We start from the raw sequence: 23,927 nt of genomic DNA on the forward strand, positions 1-23,927 counted from the left end.
GATGCCCTTTTTTCGCTTGTGGGCAGGTCCAGCCCCGGGGTTTCCCATCCACTGCTTTGTTAATGGCTTCAGAGGCAGAATAACTTGGATTTTGTGGAAAAAAGGCCATGACCCCGTGCCTGGTTGCTTGGCCAGCCTTCCAAGAGCCTTTTTGACAATGAACGTGGGCTCCTCGGTGCTCTCTGAGCTTGGTTGTTTTCTTGCAGACGTTTCATGACCCAACTAGGTGACAACATCAGTGCTTGAAGGAGCGTTTGCAGCAAACCTCACAAGCATTGATGATGTTACTTAGATGGGCCATGAAACATCTCCAAGAAAACAACCAAGCTCAGAGAGCAGCAAGGACCCTCATTTCAACCCCCAGCTACAAATACTCTCCTTCATTGGCAACTTTTAAAGTCACAGCAGGTGCAGCTTTTCAGAAACCATGCCAAAGCCCCCCCCCTCCCCCCATCAATTTGCTGCTTCTTAGCTCTGTTAAGCCTGTGGCGAAGCACTCTGAAACGCACCTCCAGCGGGCTGGCATGTAGCCGGGGCTGGGGCCCGGCTGGCTGGTGGGACAAAGACCCCCCCCAGGAAGTCATAAAGCATTTCTGCTGGGCCAGGCAGAGCTGCATCTGTGTTCCAGCCCCCTCCCCTCCTGCAGAAGGGAGCTTCCGGTCCGTGGTGCAGATGGGAAAGGTGCCAGAGGAGGGAGGGGGAGAGACCGGTGTCCCCAGCAAGATCCAAGGCTTTGCAGAACGGCAGCTTGGAATATTCAGAATAAAAAGGAAGGGTCCTCTGTTTCTGCCTCCCCCTCGCCCCTCCCCAATCCTGGCAGAAGGCCTGTCATTGCCACAGACCCTTGCAGCTGCCCAGGCAGCCATTTCGCTCCCTGTCGGAGTTAGGAAGAAATTCTCTCCGTTTTTCTGTTCTGGTCGGCTGGCAGCCATTGCTAAAGGCGGGAGGCTGTTGTTCTAATGAAGGGGAAGTGAGGGGATAGAAGGGCCGAGGGAGGCCTAGATCTGGCCGGACGGTGAGGACTAGAAACTGGCAAGTGTACAGTATTCTCCTCGGCTAAGTTGTTTGCTGTAAACATCAGCAGGCCGTTAACCTGATGGGCTTTGTCCCAAGGAGAAAAGGCAGATTCATCTAGAATTTTTTTATTTATTATTCTATTGGCTAAGTAAGTCAGATAGAGACGAAGATACAATTGATTTTAGGCTTTCTGCTCGAAGAATACAAGACCTCCTTTAATTCAGCCTGACCTCTATTTATTAGGCCTTTCTAAATCTAATTAGAAAGTCAAAGAGGGGAGAGGGGGGAAGAAAACACCGATTATGGTGCAAGATATCCATCCGGGTAGCTGCCCTTCTCCTTCATGAGGACTAGAATGCTTCTCAGCTCCCAAACGCCCAGCATCAGCACCAGACGTTTTTTCCTGAAACATTTCCAGTTGTCGGGCAGGTGGGGCCGTTACCTTCATCTCTGGTGGTGGAAGAAAGCCAGCCGCCCCCCCCCCCTTCCAAAGCCGGAGCAGGAAAGACGGATGGCTTTGGTCATAAGCAGACAGGAGTCCCTCAAAGACTCCAGTAATGAGATTTTAACACCCGGATTTGGCTAGGCGGATGGCGCTGATCCCTTCTCTGCTTGTGCATCCATCATCCTTTCGGGAGGACACCCAGACACCCCCCCATCCCCCAGTTTTCTCTCCCCCCACCCCACCCTGGAGTCATTTCAATGGGTCTGTGCTGCTTTTCCCTACCCCAGGTGAACATTTTCATTCTTTTTTTTAGAAAATCCAGTTCAGTGGAATGCATTTGTGATGGCTAGGAATGCTTTGATGTGAGTTCCCAGACCTCAGAATGGAACCTCCATGTCCGGGCAAAGTCTATCTGAGGGCAAAATAAAAAATTAAGTAGCCTCCCCCTCTTTCTCTTCTCTCCCCCCCCCAATGTAAGTGCTGAGTTTGGAGAGCTTCAAATCACTCCAGTCTTTCCTCTTCAGCCAATGACTTTGGGGGCACCCGTTTTGCAGCTTGGGAGACGTTTTAAAAATGCATGTCTGGAACTGACTGAGGTGGGCTTGGACTGTTATTAGAATTGTTTTCCCCTTGGAGGTGTCGCTCTCCTTGCAAAGTGGTGGGGGAGGAGACAATCCTGCAAAAAAAGTCACCGCTTTGATGCAACTTTCTAGTGCCGGACGAGCCTGGATGAGTGTCCTTGGAAGGGGCTTTCTCAATGTGGAAAGTTTAAGATGGGTGGAGTTCAACTCCCAGAGTTCCCCAGCCAGCAGGCATCACCAAACTGATTTTTTTTGCAACCTCCCCCTGCATTAAGGTGCTGAAAAGGTAATTTTACTGCAACATCTGCCCATGCACAAAGGCCACTGCAAATATCCAACAACATCCTCATTTTTCTCTCCCATTGGAAAAATATATATATCCGTATCATAAATTCAACGCCTGGGGATTCTCATTAAGTGAAGTGAAGTGATTCTGGCTCAGCCACTTAAAATGATGAGAAAGGCGAGAAATTTTTCTGCTAGCCAGAAGGCAAGGTTTTTAAAAAAAGACAAGACAGACAGACAGACACATTTCCCTGCTGTGTGTGTTGTTTTTCACATGATTCAGCTATTTCCATCTCGGGGGGGGGGGGAAGAGGCCAGATTTGACCCTCGCACAAACTGGTTGCCATGAGGACTAGCCTCTTGGAGGGGGCGTCCTGCCTGCTACAAGCCTGGCAGCTCAGGGAGGATGGCTGGGAAGGGCAGACCTGGGGCTCCGATCCCCGGGGTGCGATCTGGCAGATTTCTCTCGAAATCTTCCCAGCAATGGCTGTTGGCTGGTGCTGAGATGCCAGGCTGAGCACCTGCGGCGGCGGCATTGGAGTCGTATTTATAGTGGCAAAGTTGTGCCTGGCAGATGGTTCAGGGAAGTGCTGACACAGTGGCAGCTTCACGCTGTAACACGGGTCCCTCCTCCCTTTCGCGCAATTTCCGGATCTGGGCTTGACATGTATCCCTCTCTCCCCCGGCCCCCTCCATCCCTGGTCTCGAATCACAAAAAAGTGACTGGAGTTTTTAAAAAGAGAACAAAAGCTGAGAGGGGGTCCCGCGGCCACCCCACCTTTTCTGAAAGCAGGTCCAGACCCCACTAGGGCTGCCCCTCCATCTGCTGCAAACTGCTCCCTCCCCTTGGCAGGCTTCCCCCCCTGCACTTTCAAGAGGCTGGGTTGATTTTATGCCCTGGTTTCTAAGAACACCCCCATCCCCATTTGGGTGGGCTTTAACCCATCCAAAATGTTAGATGGAGGCACAGAGCAGGCCCTTCAACTCCCAGAATCCCCCAGTCAGTGTGCTTTAAGGGTATTGGACTTCAACTCCCAGAATGCTCTAACCGGCATGCTGATCATGGAATTCCGGGAGTTGGAAGTCCATGCCAGCCAAGGAATTCTGGGAGTAGAAGTCCACCCATCTTAAAGGTGCCGAGGTTGAAAAACACAGCTGTAGCGGGATGCCTGACCCCTGCCCTCCTTGCAATCTAATCCCCAAGACCCACTCTGGAATGGAAAGTGGGAAAGCATCCATTTCTTCCAACGAAGGTGGTGGGGGAGAGACACACACAATGCTCCAGGCCAATATCAGCCCATTCCGCCCCCCCCCGCCTTTTCCCGCAACTTCTGCGGATGAGATAAAAATATAAATATGGAATTATTATGAAAGCAATTCCCCCGCCCAGTTTTTGCTTCTAATTATACACCTGCTGGAAAGTTCAGCTTCACAAGTGTAAACAAATCCAGGTCTGGATTTTTTTCTCACCTTCTGGGCTCACTCAGGGAAGAAGAGAGTCTGAAGAGAAAGAGAAAGGGGGGGGAGAAGAGAGCAAGACCTATCAAAATGCAAGTCTACCCGTGCAGATGTGCGGGTGACATGCAGAAAGGAAAGCAGATGGCGAGGAAGGCAGCCTGGCACTTGGGACTTGCTAAACCGCTTCTTTGCACAACCTGCAACTGTGCAGTTTGTGTGTGTGTGTGAATCTGGCTAGGAGAGATGACTTGCCAGCTTGAAAGCCGCTCCATCATGAGGACTAGAAACCCATCTGGATCTGGTTTTTGCTCAGCCTCATCTCTTCTTAGGGATTGGTTTGCCCTCTTCTTTTGGGAAAGCTCCTGGCAGCTCGGCTGGCCCTTTCCTGCACAACTTGAGTGTCCCTCCATAAATATCGCACCGTCTTCTCTCCTGTGGCCATCCGTGGCCAAAGCGGTGTCTCCTTTCCTGCTATTTATAGAGCCTGGCATGGCCTGCCCGCCCAGGCCCCAGTCAGGATACTACAAATCCTGTTTCACTTCCTTCCCGGCATCACATGCTGCCCCACCGGGGTTCCTCCTGGCACACCTGGCAGCTCATCTGGGGTTTCTCTCGCCCGCTGCTGCCCAAAGGACCCTGCACACGTCAAGAGTGCCCTGCCCTTCCTCCTTTGTGACGTTGGTGCCTCTGCCCCCCCCCCTTTGCCCACCCCGGGAAGGGAGGCTGGCTAATTGCGGGGCGGGGGGGAGAAGTCCTTGTGGGAAAAACTTCCCTTGGAGACGCACAGAGGCTCTTCTTGTAAAGCTCTCTCCTAGCAAGTGCGTTTTGGACACAATGCTCTTTTCAGCCAACGGGGGAGGGGGGCTGGAAGGAATGGAGACCCCAAGGAGAGTTTTCTGGAGGGTAGAAGTGGGAGGCTGAGGCCAGGAACTGGACTTGGCTGTCTTTGGCCTTCAATTAATCCCTGCTTTGTCCGGAGAGCAGGTGGAAATGTGGTGCTACGTGGCTTTTCTGCAAAGCCTGGACTAAACCCTCCGGCCAGGCAGACTGTGGAGGATGGGAACTATAGTCCAAAGACTCTGGAGCAGGGGTAGGCAACCTTGGCTCTTTTAGGACTCACGGACTTCAACTAGAATTCCTGAGCCAGCATAGCTGAAGTCCATGAGTCCTAAAAGAGCCAAGGTTGCCTACCCCTGCTCTGGAGTGTCTAGGAGGGAGAAAGTTGCCTGTTGTTTCAGATGGGAGGTGTGTCTGTGGAGATCTAATTGAGCAGTTCTTGAGTGAAAAAAAAAGTTCCCATTTCGGGAGCCACCACCGAGAAGGCCCCGTGCCGAAGAAAGGACCCGGTGCAAGAGGTCATTTCTTGGCCAGCCTTTTTTTTTTTAATGCCAGCCTGGATGTTGAACTGCAGCCCTCCTCTGGGGTCTCTCTTCCAGGGCGGGAACATGCTGGACTCCTAGGCTCCCACCGCCCCCCCGGATCCTCTCTGCCCCCCGGAAAGGATGGTCCTGACCTCTGCCCTGCCTGCTCTGTTTCTCTTCCTGGCATCTGCAGCTTCCTTCCCCAAAGACCTGGCTCCCGTCCACGTGGTCAGCGAGGCAGGTGAGGACGGCCCCTCCCCTGCAAACCTTTGGGGTCTCTGGCAAAGAGCTCCCCCCTCCCGTCTCCCTTGGGTGCCCCTGGCTTGCTTCCCTTCCTCATGCCCCCCTGGACTGTAAACCCCACACCTGCTTATTTACAATCCTTTCTTCCTTTTTTCATAGAAACCTGGGCTGCAGGAGACCTCAGGGGTCTTCTAGCCCACCCCCTGCCCAAGGCAGGAGTCCGTATCCCATCCGATGCTCTTTATTATGTTTCCCCCTGCCAGGAACCCACCTCTATCCCTCCTTCCGTGGCTTAGGGGGAGAGAATGACTCCGACGCTTTGGGCCTGGACTTCCAAAGCATGTTGCAAATTAACCAGACCCTCTTCGTGGCTGCCCGGTAAGCGAGGGACCGTGGGGGGGGGCGCGTTTGAGGGTCTGGCCCCGCCATCTGAATCTTCCTTCCCCGCAGCTCAGATCCCATTAGAAATAAGCATCCGAGAGCACTTTTTGGAGAGGAGAGCTGCCACCCGAGTTCGGCGCTCTATTTTCTATCCTTTCCCGTCGCCGATGCCAGAGACGTGCGCCATGTGCACTGGAGAAGAAAAAGTGGGGGGGGGGAAGGAAAGCTTTATTTTCAAAGAACAACCCCTTTATTCAAGGAGGGCGGGCTGGCAACGGAGGGGTGGGTGTTGCACCCGGTTTCTGGGGTAGAAAGCTGTGCCAAAAGGTGAATTTGTCGGTCGTGAGTCCATAAATTCAGGCACGATTGAAAATTTTAGGACAAGCATGAATTCCCTGCCCAGGATGGGCAGAACCCACCACCCAAAAGGCTGAAGAGTTGGGCAAAGCTTTAGAAAATGGAAATTAGCACCCAGAGCTGGGTGGGGGGGGGTTCTCTCCTTTTCTTCTCCTCTCCCACCAAATTTGGATGCCGAGATTAAAAATTGGGGGCTCCTCCCGGCTCAAAAGCATAAGTCAAAACTGTCGCCTCCGGCCTTTTTAAGATGTAAACCAAGACTTGTTTCTCTCTTTCTCTTCCTTCCCTCTTTCTCTCCTGCCCCTTCCTGGGTTTTAGGGACCACGTCTTCGCTTTTGACCTCGGACAGACCACAGGCAGCTTCTCTCTCAAGAGGGTGAGCTGGATGTCCTTGCTGGTGCCCAGATCCCAAGGCTGGCCCCCTTTCACTTCCTCCCAGCCTGTAAACGTTTTTCTCGAAAGTTTTATATTGTTTTTTTGTGGTTATTATTGTTTGACCTCCAGTGAGAAAGTTTGTTTCAAAGTCCACCGGGGGGAAAATTGGCCTGTCGGGGGGGTGTTTTTTTTTCCTTTCCTGAGCACCATTTTCCTTCGCTTGTGCCCCCATATCAACTTTTTAGATATTTTTTTTTTCCACATTCCTTTCTTCGTTTGTGTTTTTTGGGGGGACGGTCACTAAACGAAGTGTCGCAAGTCAAGGACCTGCCTTCATTGGGGGCTGCTGGGATCCTTTATGGGGCAACCTAGAGATCCTTTGCATTTAATCTCCTCCCCAAACGGGTCCCTGCTGCTCTCTGCAATCTAAGCCCGGCTCCTTTGCCTCTTTCTGCCTTCCGTCCTCAGCAACTGACCTGGAAGACCCAAGACGTGGAGAACTGTGCCGTCCGCGGGAAGCTTCGGGTAAGAGCGGTCCGTTCGGCGGGCACCCCCTCTGCACCCCCATCACCCCTGCTGGGCACCGGGACTGACCTTTCTCTTCCCACCGCAGGACGAGTGTTACAACTACATCAAAGTTTTGGTGCCCAAGAACGACCGAAGTCTCTTGGCTTGTGGCACCAACGCCTTCCATCCGGTGTGCCGGACATACAAGGTAGAAGCGAGTGAGGCTGTCCTGGCAATGCCAGGGGGGATTTTGTGTCCCCATCAAGACTCTGGGGGGGGGTTTCGCTCTGGCCATTAGAGGCGGGGCTTCCCCCCTGGAGGAGGGGCCTTCATTGACCCCAACCTTCCCCTTGGCCGCTAGATCAGCGACTTTCAACAGGAAGGCGAGGAGCTGAACGGGCAGGCGCGATGCCCGTTTGATACCAAGCAGACCAACGTGGCGATCTTTGCCGGTAGGTTTGCCTCTGGAACACCCCCCTCTCTGTTCCCCCCCTCCCAGGCTGTTTCATGCACCAGGGGAATTAAAGTCGCTTTTCCGTCCTCTTTAAAGCCTTCCTAAGCTCCCCTTCGCTCCAGATTGTTCCAGTGGTTTGAAGCCAGCGCCCCTGGGGCGAGACGGGCAGCCCCAGAAATAATTTAAATATCGAGTTAATTAGGCAGTGATCAATGAACAAGGAAAAGTGTCAGCAGGGTCTACATTTAGCTAAATTCCGGGGCAGGGACTCCAGAAACAATTAGTGGCCTTTGGAAAAGGTGCTGGGAAAAATGGGGAACCAGACCAAGGAAGGATTTGAAAGAGAGGGGGGCCTGCTTCTGTACCCCTGCTGATAAGGAAGTTAGTCCTGGATGCTGTGACCCCCAGACCGGCCAGCCCCACAGATTTCCCCCCTCTTTCCCCCCCCTTTCCAGACGGGAATCTTTATTCTGCCACCGTAGCCGACTTCCAAGCCAGCGACGCGGTTATCTACCGGAGTCTGGGCGAGCGCAACCCGGTTCTGCGGACGGTGAAATACGACTCCAAATGGTTACGAGGTGAGGAGGTCTCGGACGTTCCCGTAAGCTGCCTTCGCCCTCTCTGGCCTTCTGCACATGCTCAGAGACCATTGGGTCCTCCGCCTCCAACAATGCTCATCCTTGCCCCAAATTTGTCGTGTTTTTCATTGCTGTTTTCTCCCTGCAGAACCTCATTTTATTCACGCTCTGGAATACAAGGAGTACGTCTATTTCTTCTTCCGTGAGATCTCCGTGGAATACACCACGCTGGGCCGGGTGAGTGCCCACCTTGCCCCGCTTCCGGAAGGGCCTGGAGGAGAACTGTGGGGTGGGGATCCCCCGTTTCCCTCTCTCTATTTTGTTTCCCAGTCTCTGGGGAAAAGACAGCTGGTAAATTGGATTCAAGGCACTTGTTCAAATTCACTTGGTCCTCACTCTACAGAAAGTTCCCTGGTTTTATTTCCGGCATTAAGAGAGACTGCCTCTGTCTGTGGAGGCTCCACCTGGCCCGTGCGTCCTAACAGCCACCAATTGCCCTCTCTTCTTCGTGCCGGAGAGATTGGATTGGGACTCAAAGCACGCTGCTCCTGTACAAGGAGGCTTTGCTTTGTCCACGTTTTATTCTGTGCTAGGTCTGCCGTTGTGGGGTGTAAAGGTCTCCAGGGAAGAGATTCCGAGGGGTTTAACCTCCTGTCTTTGCCTCTCTTCCTCCGAAAATCCCAGGTGATCTTTTCCCGCGTGGGGAGGGTCTGTAAGAACGACATGGGGGGGTCCCCTCGGGTGCTGGAGAAGTACTGGACCTCGTTCCTGAAGGCCCGGCTCAACTGCTCGGTGCCCGGAGATGCCTTCTTCTACTTCGATGTCCTTCAGGCCGTCACCGACATCACCCTGCTCAACGGCCGGCCGGCCATCTTCGGCGTCTTTAGCACCCAGTTCAACAGGTAACCGGCTTGAGGCTCGGAGGCCTTCCCGAACACGGGAAGAATCGGAGCTGCCGGCTGCCCTCTCTGTCCAGGTCTGGAAGCTGGGTCGGGTAGGACCTGAGTGCGGGTCCTGCCGAGGGTTATTTCAGATCGGCTTTGCAGGACCTGAAAGGCAGAGGGCAGAGGTTAGGCTCTGAGGCTCTTTTGGGCTCCTTTTGAACCCAGCATCACCGGCTCAGCCGTCTGCGCCTTCTACATGGAGGAAGTGGAGAGGGTCTTCGGAGGGAGATTCAAAGAGCAGAAAAATGCGGATGCCGGCTGGACCCCCATCTCTGAGGACAAAGTCCCCACACCCAGGTATTTTTTTTTCTTCCTTTCGCCCCCCCCAACCAGGCCTGTTTTGATCCAATTGCGCGTTCCCTCCCTACCCTCTCATCTCTCCGAACTAATTTTCCAATCAAGTTTCTAGCCCCTAAGAGAAATTTAAACCTCTTGGAGTTACTGGCTCGTGAAAAGAGGCTTTTAAAAGCCTGGGGGCCAAGTTTGAAAAAATGGAAAACAGAGATTTGGAAGAGGGGTGCAATCCCAAACGAAAATGCCCTGGTGTGGCTTAATTCATCCCCTTTGTGACTTGTGGACATGGATCATCAGCCGCTTCTTCATAACCAGAACAAAAGTTTCTAGTCCTCAGCGTCTCGAGGCTACGTTTCGGAGCAGGCGGGAAATCTGCCTCTGACAGGCTCTCCCGCCCCCCCTCCTGCCTCCTGTCACCTTTGGGGTCCCTCTTCTGCAGACCTGGCAGCTGCGCCGGGGTCGGCCAAGCCTCGGGGTACCGCACCTCCAACGACTTTCCCGACGCCACGCTGAGCTTCATCAAGTCCCACCCCCTCCTGGACGAAGCCGTGGCCTCTGTGGCCGAGCAGCCCTGGTTCACCAAGACCTCCAGCAGGTAGAAGACGGGGGTCTCCTGGCCAGCCTTCTTCCTCAGGGTCCCTGGTTATCATTTGGCCACTTATCGCTCACTCCCTCTCTTCCCACGCAGGTACCGCCTGACCCGCCTGGCCGTGGACGCCTCAGCTGGCCCCTCCCGGAACGGCATCGTCCTTTTCCTGGGCTCGGAAGAGGGCACAGTGCTGAAGGTCCTTTCCCGGCCCGCCGGGAACCACACGGTGCAGAGCCTCCTCCTGGAAGAGGTCGCCGTCTACCAGCCCTCCCGGTAGGAGCCCCCAGAGGGCCGCAGGACCGAGGGAGACGAGGGTGCAGAACTGGGTCCGCCGAATTAAGTGGCACATTTGATTTGATTTTAAATTTATTTATCCCACTTGGCCACTAAAAAAAGAGACATAGAGATCGGCGGAGAAGCTCCGTCTTCACTCCCTGTCAGTTCTGCAGCCCTTGGGTGGATGGATGGAGTTTTCCCACTGCCGTGTGCTGGGCTGATGCACACACACACCACAATCACAGAACAAACAGTGCAGAGTGTGCCAAGGGCGAGAGGATTCACCCCGCCCTTCTCTGCCTTACCTGCACAGGTGCAGTGTGAAGCGTGAGGATCGGCAGGTCCTGGGGCTGCAGCTGGACAAGGCCAACCACGTCCTCTACGTGGCCTTCTCCGGCTGCGTGGTGCGGATGCCCCTCAGCCGCTGTGGGTCCCACGGCACCTGCCGCAGGTAGGAGAGTTGAGGGGCCCACCATCTCTCCCTGCTGTGGGTGGGAACCTGGGAACGGGGGCTGTTGGTGCTGGGGGGGGATCCGTGGGGGCGTTTCGAGGTTTTGGAGTTTGAAGAAAAAACTTGGTGCTCCAGGACAGACTGCCCCTCTCTCTGGAGGCTCTATTGTGATCGACCCTTCCCCCCCCCCCCCGCTCAGTTGTGCTTCTCCTTTGAGTAAACATGGGGGTTAGTGTGCACAACAATCCTGTGGAGCAGGCTTCTGCCACTCACCCCAGTTCCAAGGGGTGTGTGTGTGCAAAATTTCCCCCTCCTCTCTTTCTCTCTTTGCAGAAGCTGCCTGGCTTCCGGGGATCCCTATTGCGTCTGGCTGCCCTCCGGGACTTGTGCAAACTTCGGCAACGAAATCAGGTCATCCAAAGGCGTTGCGTGTATTATTTTTAAGCGTTGCCTATTCTGCTTTTATTATTCCCTTTGAATTTGTGCTGGAAAAAGAACTGGTTTTTTTTGTTGTTTTAAAAAACCTGAAACGAAACAACTATTTCCGTTCCTTATTCTGCCTAGAATTTAGAAACCAAAACTTGAATTTGGGTTGGGGGAGGCTTCTTAGACCGGCTTTGTCCTTTACTTCCTTTCTAGCCATGAGGACTAGAAACGTGTTTTTCAGATAAAAATTGATTTAAAAAAAACAACCCCAGAGAGGTTAGGATTTTAGTATGCATGAAGAGACCTCCGTCTCTCTCCTAGGGCCCCCGTCCCCCCATCTTTGTCCCGTCTTCTCTCCATTTGCCAATCCTGAGAATGGGAGTCACTTCTGGGCCCTTCGTGTGAACGTTGCTTGCCTTTCCCTCCTTCTGGATGCCGCCCAACTGACTAATTTGCGGCCCCTAATTTAATGAGAGGTCTCTTCTCGCTTCCCCGCAGAAATGGCTTTGAGCAGGACCCGGAGAACGCCGCCAAGCCCTCCGCCAGTTGCCAAGGTGGGTGATTTTTGGAGAAGCAGAAACCGGAGGAAGAACGGCTGACAAACAGCCGAGTTGCCGTGTTTGGCCCGGAGGGGTGACAATCTCAAGAAGAATTTTTTCAAGCATTGGGGGGGGGGAATTAAAAATGCCAGTTGTATTCCTGGCTAGCGTTGGCTCTTCAGACAAATGAGGGTGTGTTCTTGGGGCCGCAACGTGTGGTTGCATCCTTCATATGGTGGCTATAAAGGCTGGTGCAACCCGGGGCTCTGCTCTCTGCTGCTGAGCTGTTCCCCCTTGGTTCAGCCAGATATTCTTGACCGCAGCCCTTCCTTTGCCCCCCTTTCCATTCCAGATGGTGTGACATCCACAGGGGGGGAGCACGAAGGCCTCAGCGACTCGGCGTATGGTCAGTAACCCCCCCCATCCTCTTTTCCAGATTTGTTTCTTCACCCTCCATCTCCTTCCTTCCATCTCCCCATTCCTAAATCAGTGTTGGTCAAATTTGGGAGCTTTAAGACGTAAAGAGGATGGGTGGCCTGTGAATATTTGGGGTGGGGGTGTGCGTGGAGATTCTCAGGGAGGGGGGGAAGAAAATGGGAGTCATTGCTTGCACCGCGAGGATGCCAAGGGACACCCACAGTTTCTTGCTTTTTGACTTTGGTGAACGATTAGCGCCCCACCCTTTGCTTTGCTGGGGAGAAGAGGGGGGCATACTCCCCCCACCAGCTAGGATCACTGGAGGGGTCTCTTCCCTTCCCCCTCCCCTCCCCTCCAGCTTCCTCCCAACTGGGCAACTGTGAAGTTAATCCCTTGGAAGGAAGGCAATTAAATCCCTAAGCAAGTCCATTAATTGCACAGCAGGGGAGCAAATTCTCTTGATTGAATTGTGGGGGGGGGGCTGGGAAGGAGGAAGAGGCTATTGTTATGGGGCTAAATGAAGAGGCTGAGAGTGGGGGCATCTTGGGGGAGGGAAGGAAGAGGAGGGTATTTCTTATCACCCCAAAATGCTCTTTCCGTCTCCATCCTGCGTTTTTTTTTCTTAGCATGAGGTGGATGGGATCTTCGGGCGCATTGGACCCACCCTGAGTTCCTCCTCCCCACAATCCTTGCAAACCTCCCTTGCTTGTTTTCTGCACCCTGCAAGGAGATGCCAAAGTTGCTGGCTGGAAAGGATTCTGGGCAGGGGGTGGGCATGATGTTGGGGGGGGGAAACAGCTGGCATGTGGGGTTGCAAAGCTCAACAGAGAAACAGGTTTAGGGCAGGCTTTGAACACAGAACAAGCCCCGGTTAAGCCTTTGGGTCCTGGATACCATCGTTCAGGCTGTGCCCCAAAAATGGACTTGTGTATCAGCCAAGTGGGTCTTCATTGACCCATTTGGAGTTCATCTGGACCCTTTATTTAGGAATGGCCTGGGCCCCTCCTCACAAATGATTCTCCCTCACCAGACTGGGATGGAGCAAAGAGATGAGTTCAAATCTCCTTTAGACCAAGAAAATGTCTCTGCAGGGTAATGGTTGAGGTTGTAGGCAGCTTTCTGTGCCATTGGCTCTTTGCTTGGGGATGGGGACAGACTAAATCCTGATGGTGTGTTTGTCACTGCTGACGCAGGAGATGTGCAGACCACCCCAGCATCCTCCGGGCTCTTCTCAGAGGCGCCCCCAGGGTCTCCCTCCACTAGCTTGGCTCCCGGCGCCCACCCAGCCCCTGGTGCGGGGGACCCCCGTTTCACCCTCCATGTGGCTGTGAGCACGCAGGGTAAGGAGGCCCTCCTCTTCTCCCCCCAAAATAACGCTTGCCTGCACGAGGTCACTAACGTGAAGCAGGCGGGTCTAACCTGCAACCTGGAACGTCGGCGCATGCGAGTGAGGCTGTGCACCATTGGACCTGCACACTGCATGTGAAGTGGGGTGGGGACTCCTAGAGTGCCTTCTGACCTCTCTGCAGGCACAAGGACTGGAGGGGGCGATTGTGAGATGCCTCTGCCTGCAAAGAAAGGTCCCAGCCTGACACTATTTCAGATACAGCTGAGTGGAGAAAACTTGCAGGGCCAGGCACAATCCAGGTCTTTTCCTCTCTTGGTGGGATTACAGACTCCACCATCCACGAGCAAGGCTAAGAATCAGGAGGGTTGTAATCCAAAGTCATCAGCATGTGGTGGTGGTTGGGCTGTTGTCCTTAGCCTAAGGCTTGAAATTCAAACGTGGGGCTGGAGCAGCTAAATTGTTCTCCTGCTGCAAACCAGCCAATATTGTGGGTTCCTGTTGAGATTGCTTATCGTCTACATTAGTTTCCCGTGGTGACTTCAGCATGGTCCCTATTTTGCTCTGGCCAGGATCTTCCGGTGTTGGTTTCCAAAATTTCACTTGCTCAACCACGAAGTGAGGAAGTTTGGGTTGGCGGTGGGCGTACCCCCCCCCCTCTACGTATTTGGGGTTATAGTTTCCCTCCTCCACTATTTAGTATGGTCACCTTCTCAGGGCAGGACTTGAAAACCACTTCATTTTCTAGATGGCGCTTGTAGATGTATTGTAGTTAAACTGTCTTCAGGTGTTGAAAAACCTGCAACCACATTCTCTCCAAAGTTAGCCATTGCACAAGTTTGTGCAGTGGAAATTTGCTGCTTTAGACTCTCTTGGAAAAAATAAAATTTCCCCAGAGTTTGCTTTGTCTAGAGGTCGGGGGGGGGGGGGGGAAGCTGTGGCAGGCAAGATAAAACTGGTGTGTTTCTTTCCTTCCTGATCTGCACTTCACCGCCCCCCCCCCAACTCTGTGATTTTTTTCTGAAGCCCTTTTATTACCTTGGAAAGGAGGAGACAAAACATTCAGCAATTGATAAAATGTCTGCAGAGTTGGGACAAAACTTGCAAGCTGCAAATTTTTTCTGGTCTGGAGCGTAAGAGAAAAGCCCCCTCAAACAACACTAAGAATGGAAAATTCTCTTCCTCTCTTCCTTCACTACTACCAAAAAAACAAAACAAAACACACAGACACACACACACACACAAACACACAAAAGCTGTCTTGAAAAAGCCTTGTGAAAAAGTTCTGGTGTAATGAAAATACATTTAACAGTTGAAATTTTTAAAAAGCAAAACACTTCTCTTTGCCTTTTGTCGGATTCCAGATGTATAAATCAAACTTAACCCTTCGGTGGGTTGAGAACGGAGGCATGCGCAGACTGCTATCCGTAACGGAAGTGTCCTGAAAGGCACAAACAAAACATTTCTGAAAATCTTGAAAAACAAAACACCCCCAGAAAGCCAGTTTCCAGACAGATTGTGGAAATGTTTGCCGTTTGCTGGAAATCTGAGTGGGTTCCAAGTCTGGGTTGCAAGTGGGGGAAGACAAAAACAAAACAGCAGGGCCCTTGTTAGGCTAGGAAAGCCGAGAAAGGCATAAATGACCCACACAACACAGCTTTTTTCCAACTGTGTTTCCAATCCACAGTTGCTCAGAGGATGATGGATATTCCCCCCTCCCCCGAGATCTCAAAGCATCCCTTTGGGTGCCAACCAGCCAGTCAAGGGCCCTCCTGCGCAATGGGGCCGGTGGTGCTGGGCTTCACTTATGTGGTGTCACCTTTGCACACATGCACACAAAGAGGTCCACCTGTTCTGGGTCCCAATATTCCTCCTTTTCGTAGTGTTTTGGCTCGCTCCTTTGGCCGCCTCCTTCGCCCCTTCCTCTGCTTTCTTACTTGTCCCGGTCTCCCGGTCACTGTCTCGGCCCCCTCCCCAAACGCCGCCCCTTTTTATTCTTTTTCCACATTGACAAACCAGGCTTGGTGATGCCGAGAGGCAAAGCAGCCGAGCCTCTTTTAATTGAAAACACTTGCCCAAAATGTCATGCTTGCCAAGGCTTTTATGTGGCGTCTCTGGCACACTCCTTCTTGCACGTAAGCTGTCTGTGCAAGCTTCGGCGCTCCCTTTTGTACACGCTAGCTACGTTCACGTGACGCATTTAACTTGCTTGCTGAACTCACCCATTTTCTAGGTTAGTTCAGCAAGCAGGTTAAACGTGTGATCCAACCATTTTCCGGGTTCAGTCCGTTTAGTCATCCAAAGGAGTTGGACTTTTGCCAGCACACCAAGCCACAAACACATAAGCTTAACTTTAGCCAGGTTTTGTGTGCTGTATGAATGCAATCACTGCGTCTTTACATTTAGCTGATCGTTCTGCAAATACGGCTGTGGCTTTTTATATATATTGCACCATTACTCTTTTTTCCAATCTGGGTGATTCAGAAAGCAGTTTAACAGGGAGAAAGAAGTTTAACTGATAAAAATGGTGGTTGCTAGGCTTGTCCTTAAAGGCGCAGATGACAATTAATAGAACGCTGTGAGAGATTTGGGTCCAAGAAACGATGCACAAAAATATCTCACTTTTTCTCCCTCTAAAATTCGATGTAATCAAATTAGTTGTGAAGGAATGACATCCGTGTTAAATCGGTAGATCTTTCCCTGTGAGGACAGGAGAGGGTTACGTCAGCCAGTTTAATTTCACACCCGGGCACAGAGAAAATAAGATTTTTTTCCTAATGAAACAGGACTGTATTATTCTGGGTCATTAAAAGTGTGGCATAAATGATGGCTGTGTTGACCTGTTTGGCTGCCTTTAATTGAATCTTCTTCTTATGTAATTGTACCATTTGAACGATTTAAAAGAAGCAGGCTCATTAAACTCGGTTGTGCTTTTAAAAGGGGGGGGGAAACACCTCTGTAAGGTATTTTTAATCAACAGCAGAGTTTTATCACAGTTCCACCTTCCCTAAAAACGCGCAGCCCATTTTTATCTTTCTTGGGTGAATTTCTCCTTGGTTTTGGGAACAGAGAACTCTCGATAAGTCGTCGGTCGCCGTTCCTCTTCACGAGTGACCCGGCTTTTAGGCTGAACCGCCCTCTACCTTGCACAGTGTACATACACACGTGTGTGAACACACACCCATTGCAACATTCCACTTTCTCCTCTGCTGCCTGTCCTTTGCAATTACAGATGGATCCAGCAATGTTTCTCCGCACGGTTAGGGTAATAGCCCAGACTTCTCCAGGAGTCGCATCCTTGCAAAGACTGCGCAAGCCAACGTTTGCTTGCTCTCTTCCCCTCGAGAAAGTTTTGGGGTGCAGCAATGGCCTGGGGGGGGACTAGGGGGTCTTCCTGCACCCTCCCAGTTGCCCGTTTCTCCTGCTGGATCTTGGGAGGCTCCTGCCTGCCTTTCCAAACCACCTCGCTTTCTACTAACATCTCCACCTCATCGCCATCCCTCTTCCTCCCTGTGGTCCTTCCGTGCGGGGTCCCCCTGGGCAGTGAAAAGCAGCTGCGCCCCAGCAGTGTCGGGGAGGGTCATCCCTGCATGACTTGGGAAGTTCTGGAGATCCTGGCTCAGCTGGAAGGGAGACCCGGCGGGGGACTCGGGTGAGCCGTTCGGTCTTCGTAGGAAGGGAACATCCCCCCCCTGACCCTCTTTTCCTCTCTCCCCGCCGGCTGCGTCTTTAGGGGTCCGGCAGGAGCCGGAGGCGAAAGACGGCGCCAGGTCGGTCCACTTCACCTTCCTGATCGGCTGCGTCTTCGTGGCCTTCCTCTTGGGCGCCTTCCTCTCCGGCCTGCTGGTCTCCTGCTATTGCAGCCACAGCCTGCAGCGCCCCAAGCTCCCCGGCAAGGACCCCGAGAACGGCATCCAGCGCCCGCTCTCCCTCCGCAGCCTGGCCAAGATGAACACCCTGCTGGAGGGCGGCCAGGCCAAGGATGGGCTGATGGAGACGGCCGCCCCCCAGCTCTACACCACCCTGTTGCCCAGCGAGAAGGAGCTGCCCAGCGCCCCAGCCAAGCCCGGGGTCCGTGAGCACCCCGAGCTCTCCGCCTTGCCCACCCCGGAGTCCACGCCCGAGCTGCCGGTCAAGAACATGAAGGCCATCCGGAACCAGTGGGAGAAAAACCAGAACTTCAACAACGCGAAGGATGCCCAGGGGAAGGCCTTGCCCTTCCACGGCCCGGTGCCCAACACCTTCTCTTTCTCCGGCCCGGGAGGGGTCCCCGGACACCCGCACGGCTACGACGCCCCCCTGGGGGGCTACCTGGACGAGAAGAAGATCCCCAACTCGGAGCGGGTGCTGGTGCGGCCCTCCCCACTGCCCAAAGGCATGGAGGTCACCACCCTGGAAGACTTGCTCAAACACCTCCACGGGGCTGGGGCCTCCGTGCCCCCCGCCTTCCCGCCTTCGGCCGTGGCCTTTGCCAACCGTGTGCAGCCGAAGGTGCCCAACCTGGAGAGCGCCCCGTATTACAACGCCTCCACGTTGCCTCGGCGGCTGGACATCCCTCCGGACGCACCTTTGCCGGCGGGTCTGGAGAAAGGGAGCCGCTCCGCCGCCCACAGACATTCCCTCTGCGGCGCCCCAAAGCTGGTGAACGTTGGTGGGGGCGGTGGGGGGCTGCTGATGCGCCAGCACAGCCTGGGCCAGGCGGGGAGGCTGCCCCCGGCCCTCCTGACCCGCATGCACTCCACCGGGAGCTCCGTGCCCCACGAGGGCCACCACGCCATCTTCCTGGCCCGGCAACACAGCTACGGCGACCAGGGGCCGCTGCCCAGCCACGGGGGCGGCATCCGGCGGTCCGTCTCACTGATCAAGCCGGGCATGGCCCCCCAGCCTCTCTTCCAGCCTTCCTCTCCGCCCTCCCAGCCCTCCAGCCCTTTCAACTATTGAGCCAGGCGGAAGGAGAAGCGTGTGCGTCACTTGAACCCAGAGCCGGGCCACGTACACCCCCAGGGATTACAAATCCGAGCGTGCCTTGTGAAAAGGAAGGTCCCAGGCGGGTGGCGCAGGTGGGGCTCAGCTGGAGGGACCCTCGTTTCCTCCTCTCTTCCTGCTAGATGCTTCCAGAAGCTTCTTTGGCCTCCGGGGGCCCCGAGGGGCCCCAAAGTAGCAAAGCTGGCCGTTCCTCCCTACCTCACGGGTGAGGCCTTGAAGGCAGCCACCTCGGCAAAGTCCACCCTCACCCATTCCTTATGCAACAAATCTTCGCCCAGGATGCCCGCCCCGGCACACGCCCTGCCAATGGGCACCGAAGTTGCTTCCAGAGGTTGGCGAAATGCTCGGGCACAGATCTTGCAGGACGGCACAGGCACATTCGAGCAACCGGCCAGGAATGGGGGTCCCGGGGGGGCCCTTTCTCCTCTCTGCCAGGGCCAACCTGCAAACAGTCGTGTTTGGACTGCCCGCCTGACCGAAAGACTCAAAGCTCAACGTTTCTGTTTGCAAAAAACTCGAATAGTCCAAGGATGGAGTCCCCACTGTGGAGAAAAAGGGGGCAGGGGAGGGGTCCAAGGGCAGGTTTCAGGGTGGGCTCGTCCTTTTCGAACAGGGCGGCTTCCCAGAGTCCGGGCAGTGGGGGGGGGGGACATTCAGTGCATTTCCGAAGACCAGGCAGGCTCTCCGAACGATCTGAACTCAGGTCAAGCTGGACCACCTGCCCCTTTCCTGGGGTTAGGGAACCGTGTTCGCTTAGTGGGGAGGGGGGGCTGGCAAGGATGGTCCCCCCAGCCCGTCTTTGTAGCACTTTTGGTATTTGTGCGTGTGTGTTTCTCCCAAGAGGGCAGAGAACAGCGGTTCCTGTCGGTTGGGTGGCTTTCTGAGAAACGGAGCTTTTGCAGGACTTGAACTCGCAGCCATCTTCGGCGAGGAAAGGACCTGGTCAGGGTCCTGGCCGTGCCCCCAAACAACCCCTCGTGGCTGGCGTTCTTCCTTGCACCCAGTTTTGACCGCTCTCTTTTTCTAAAGACCCTCTCCTTCCATTTGGGGGTGGAGAGAATCCGATGAAGGCCAAATTATCTCCATGGGGAGGGGGGTGTTGTCCCAAAATTTCTTCTCTTCCCCCCCCCACCACCAATTGGGCAGAGTTTTCGCATGGGCCGGCTTGGTTCATCCTGCTCACCTACACCTCGATTCTTGGCTGGCTGAATTTGGAAGCCGCAGCTTTTCAAACCCAGCCCGTGCAGGGAGCTAGTCCACAAAGAGGTTTGTTTCTAAGATTGCCCCCCCCCCAGTCTGTCTTCATGAATAGTGAGAATGATGTATAGTTGTTTTCCCACAATGCTCCGAAATCGGAGAGTGGCTTTTGCACAACTGTGGCTTGCAAAACACAAGAAAAAATGCCTCCTTAAAAAAAACCCACAAAAAGGGGGGGGATTCTTTTGATGTTGTACTTGCAAGGGTCTCTAAATCTGCTCCTCTCCAAAATGGGGAGTGGGAGCAACCCAAGAGGAGGAGGAGAACCTGCAAACCGACCCATATTTTTTTTTTTGCTAAGTGCCGTCCACAGAGATAATCCACGGGGGGGGGGCAGGGAGGGCGAGGGGGGGCTGCAAAGCCGTTTTGGTTTTTTTAATCACGTGGGCAGGATATTGGGAGGGGGGTTGGAGTGTGTGTGGAAAGTTCTTCCTTGCAGCACTTTTATTTTCTAAAAAAATGTACATAAAGTATTAATATATGTGTATATTTCATTGTTTTAACTTCGTATAAGAGAAGTAAAAGAAAAAAGGAAAAAAAACACGCCTAATTCGGTCGCAAAGAAGGATTAATAGATGGTTTAAAATTCACCCCGTTCAGAACGGAGACCCAGCACGGAAATCGGCAGCCTGAAAAAGGCGAACGCTGTTTGTGTGAAGCCAAGTCCAGTCGGAGGTATTTATCTGGACTACAGTTCCCATCCCACACGATCAGGCCAACGAGAGCTTGTCCAGAACAGCTGGAGGCTGATTTGCTTATCCCCAGCAGATTCCCTCTGACTAAGTTGCGTTACAACTCCGGGAAGGAGAGCCAGCTGGGGGTCTCCAGGTTGGGGGGGAGGGTCCCCCCAAAGGGTTTCTTTTCTGGAGGGGCCGAATTGGGCTCCGTTTGGCCAGGCTGCCCCTCCAGCTTTCCCAAACATCTGGCTGGTGGCTGCAGCCTTCAGGGCCTCTCTGCTCTTGGCCCTTCCTGTCTCTGCAGCACATCTGGCCATCTCTCTCTCTCTCTCTCTCTTGGCTCACTTGGAGAATAAAAAGATCTGATTGCTGCAGCAGACTGTCCCCGTCTCTTCCTCCCTGCTTCATCTTGACAAGACACCCCCTCCCCAAATTGGGCAGGTGGCCAGGTAAGGAAAAACACCCCCCCCCCCAAAAAAAGAAAAAGAAACCCTTGATCCGGGCCAGGGAAAAGCTCAGGGGGTTAATTCATGGGTTTTTTTTTTGAAGTTTCCACGTTGCGGTTAGAGCAAGCCAGGGCCGGGCTGGCGGATCGGCTTCCCCATCTTCCAAAGCTGAGGAAACTGGGGAGTCCATTCTGTGGCTTGGCTGCAACGGCCCTCTCCATCCCCTTCCTCAGCTTTGGGAATTGTAGTCCAGCAGTGCACTATGGGACCTGTCTTTCCAAGAAGCTGCCGAGACAGAGAAACGAGAGCTGGTCCTTAGCCAAGGCAGCTGTTTAAACCGTTTCGATTCGGGCGCCAGCGGCGCAGCACAGCTGGCCCAGCCATTGAGCGCCCCTGCGATGGAGGCAGAGATGGTTGTGTAGCGACTGCAACCAGAGCCGACTCACAATTCCTGCGTCAAATGGAGGCCCATCAGCCATATCCCAATTTCCACCACCGTTGCAGCACCGTGACCAGGTCACCGAAATTGGCTAGTCTCCCACAAAGTCTGGACAAGTTCCCTCCGCGGGCCCCTGGAAAGCAGCAGCCAGGACACCCAACGGCGAATCCTCAGCAGAATTCGCCCAAATTCGCAGAAAATTACCAGGATAATTTTTCTTTCCTGGGTGATTACTGTCCAGTGGGGACCATTAAATTGGTCTCTTCTTCTCCCCCCTCCGTGGTTGCAGAGCAAAAGGAAGTTTCGATTAATTTCCAAAACCGAGACAAGGGAAAGCGGTGCTGTGGGAGGGGGGGGCCACTCCCCCCCCCGCAGCCTCTCTGCTGGCTGATGTCAAACATCAGCATTCGGCTTTTGGTCCTCTTCTGAATTGCAAAACTGGGAAGACAAGGCCAAGTTAGACCCTGTCTGTGTGTGCGAAGCTGCCAGATGTTTCCTCTCTTTTTATGCCAAGAGGCCTGCAGATGTGGTTGACAACCTGGGAGGTTGCCAGTTGGGGCTGGGCGGAGGAGAGCCTTTCATAAGAACTTTAAAAACAGTTTCCTGCCTTTCTGCACCTATATTGGCAGCCAGTTGGGCGGTAAAGCGCAAAGAAGGAAAAAAAGTTTCTAAAGGTGCTCTTGCTACAGCTACACAACATCTGGCTGGCTCCTTCCTCTTCCAAGCGGGATGCCGGATCGGAGAGGGCTCCAGCCTATCCAAAGATGGGAGAGCCTCCAAGTCCAGAAGCAGTCTACCTTTGTGGGTGCAGCCAAAGGAAGCGGCAGGAGCCTTGGGGAGGTTCCCTAAGTCTTCTCTGGAGCCCTCCAGGCTGCTTCGTGGATTCCGGGGCCGCCCTGGAAAAAGGTTCGGGGTGCCGAGCGTTTGGAGACGGTAAATGGCTTCTTGGCTTTTTACTGGTTTCTTGGGAGGGATGAAAAGCAGAGCCACCAAATAGCTCTCTTTAAAAAACTCCTGGAAAAGTGTCTGCAGGGAGGCCTTTGGCTGCCTTGGCATCTTGAGCGGCCAGTTTTTTTTTTAAAAAAAACAAGGATATAAGAGAGGCGCTTTTTGCTGAATTTTTTTAAAATGAGAAAAACCGTCTCCCTCAACGGCTGAGAAATCCGGGCAGTCCAAATCGCCAAGCCTGGCCTGGCAGTGCCCCCTGGCGGCCCCTTGTGAGCCAGGCACTTCCCTGGCACCTGCAGGCTCCATGGGAAGAGTCCAAAAGGGTCTGGGGTCTTCCAGCTGCTTGGCTCCGTCCTGGGGAGCGGCCACAAAGGACGTAAACTCAGTGGAGGGGGGAATCGGCCACACAGGCTCCCGTATCCTCGTGACCGGCCTTCGATCGAAGATGCACCAACCTGGGTTGGTCATAGAAAACCAAACCAAACCTGGTTTGTTCTCTGTTCAATGGTTTCTTTCAACCTGCAGAGCGCTTCCTCCTCAAGTTTGGCTTTTTCGAGACTGGAAGCAGGATTCTCTCTCTCTCTGCAGAAGGAAAATGCCACACCGGAAACCTCCTCCCTGGAGACTTTGGGGAGCTTCTGGGCATTTGGGTGGCCCCACTCAAGTCTGCCAGATTTGGAGGCCAAATCCCACCAAACTCTGTCCTCTTTTTTAGGGGTGGCGGCAGATTCCCAATCACATCTCCTTCTCTGGTCTGAATGCCTCCTCCTCTGCCAGGGTTGGCAAATTGTGTCGTGCGAACGCTGCAATTGTGGTTTCTTAATCCAGGGTTAGGATTTAGCCACCATTGGCTTCCTGGGGAGCCCCTCAGAGCAAGGCCGGCTGCTGCTCTTCGCTCGCCCCAAAAGTTTAGCCTCGGATAGGGAACCGAGCATCCAGTGTTTCCGGCGCCCTACCTCCTGCCTGGTCCAGAGTTTGCTCGTCATCTCCATAGCAACCGGTTGCCCCTGGCAACAGCTATGAAGCATCTTGGGCGCTTCGGCCAGAGACGCGTGGGCACCAGAGGAAGCTGCCCCCACCGCCGGCAAAGAGGGGACCCCTGCCTTTCCCAGGACTCCCTCCCCAGTCCTGGTCCCACCCAGGGTGAATTCCACCGCTCCCCGCCTCCGTATGCCGCTGTCCATCAGTGAGGAAGATGCAGGAAAGCTCCGGCAACGGCTGCCGTGCTAATCCCACCCAGCCTTGATTTCCTGGAACGGCTGGGCGAAGAAGGGGGCTGCCTACCTGGCTGGCGGCGATGCGTTGCTAGAGAGCGGCTCCGCTTTTCTCCAGGTGAGACCTTCCCCCTTCCATTCCGGAGGGCCAAATCAGTGTGGCTGGCACTCGAACGGGGCAGGTCACAGGGTGGGACGGGAGGTTGGATGGGAAGGGTCCCACATCAGTGATAGTTGTGGGGCTCCCCCTCCCACGGGCATGCCCCATCTGCCCCCTCCCTTCCCCCAGCCTTAAAAATGCCACTCTGTTTGCAGTTCGGTGTTGCATTCTCAATACGCTCCTTCTTCAGCCCTTCTGGCAAGACGATCTTTTTAATTCTAGAGCAGCGCTCTTTTAAAATAAAGTACTTTCCCCTGGAACGAAGACAGGGCAAGAAAGCAACGGACAGCCCTTCCCAAACTCTCCCCCTCCCGTTGGGCCGGGGAGCACCCAAGACGGGTCCAGCCGCTCGTCCAGCTTAGAGGGTTGCAGGGAAAAGGAGATTTTTTAAAAAGGCTGCCAGGCCAGGGAGAGACCCCACCCTGTGTTGATTTCTTAAAATTTATTTGTTAAATTTAAATTTTGCCGCCTTTCTCG

The 23,927-nt window shown here is 53.9% G+C and overlaps 1 protein-coding gene across 3 annotated transcripts in view; it reads left to right on the top strand.

Annotated features, from left to right (window-relative positions):
* SEMA6C (semaphorin 6C) overlaps nucleotides 1-19,879 on the top strand; it is a 28,907-nt gene extending 9,028 nt beyond the window's left edge. The window contains exons 2-19 of one of the 3 annotated variants that reach the window (XM_083374309.1): nucleotides 5,223-5,388; nucleotides 5,654-5,768; nucleotides 6,447-6,504; nucleotides 6,972-7,028; nucleotides 7,117-7,218; nucleotides 7,372-7,462; nucleotides 7,920-8,042; nucleotides 8,191-8,279; nucleotides 8,727-8,944; nucleotides 9,152-9,283; nucleotides 9,720-9,875; nucleotides 9,969-10,142; nucleotides 10,459-10,596; nucleotides 10,930-11,007; nucleotides 11,521-11,576; nucleotides 11,914-11,967; nucleotides 13,172-13,318; nucleotides 17,057-19,879. In XM_083374309.1, the coding sequence (XP_083230435.1) occupies nucleotides 5,289-5,388; nucleotides 5,654-5,768; nucleotides 6,447-6,504; nucleotides 6,972-7,028; nucleotides 7,117-7,218; nucleotides 7,372-7,462; nucleotides 7,920-8,042; nucleotides 8,191-8,279; nucleotides 8,727-8,944; nucleotides 9,152-9,283; nucleotides 9,720-9,875; nucleotides 9,969-10,142; nucleotides 10,459-10,596; nucleotides 10,930-11,007; nucleotides 11,521-11,576; nucleotides 11,914-11,967; nucleotides 13,172-13,318; nucleotides 17,057-18,264 (3,096 nt within the window). In that variant the 5' untranslated portion in view covers nucleotides 5,223-5,288 and the 3' untranslated portion in view covers nucleotides 18,265-19,879. The remainder of the gene's footprint in view (nucleotides 1-5,222; nucleotides 5,389-5,653; nucleotides 5,769-6,446; nucleotides 6,505-6,971; nucleotides 7,029-7,116; nucleotides 7,219-7,371; nucleotides 7,463-7,919; nucleotides 8,043-8,190; nucleotides 8,280-8,726; nucleotides 8,945-9,151; nucleotides 9,284-9,719; nucleotides 9,876-9,968; nucleotides 10,143-10,458; nucleotides 10,597-10,929; nucleotides 11,008-11,520; nucleotides 11,577-11,913; nucleotides 11,968-13,171; nucleotides 13,319-17,056) is intronic. The other 2 variants (XM_083374310.1, XM_083374311.1) reach the window with 2 other exon arrangements.
* Nucleotides 19,880-23,927: the final 4,048 nt, after the last annotated feature.

Source organism: Vipera ursinii (genome assembly GCF_947247035.1).
Source record: "Vipera ursinii genome assembly, chromosome: 15".
In the NCBI taxonomy this organism is placed as follows: domain Eukaryota; kingdom Metazoa; phylum Chordata; class Lepidosauria; order Squamata; family Viperidae; genus Vipera; species Vipera ursinii.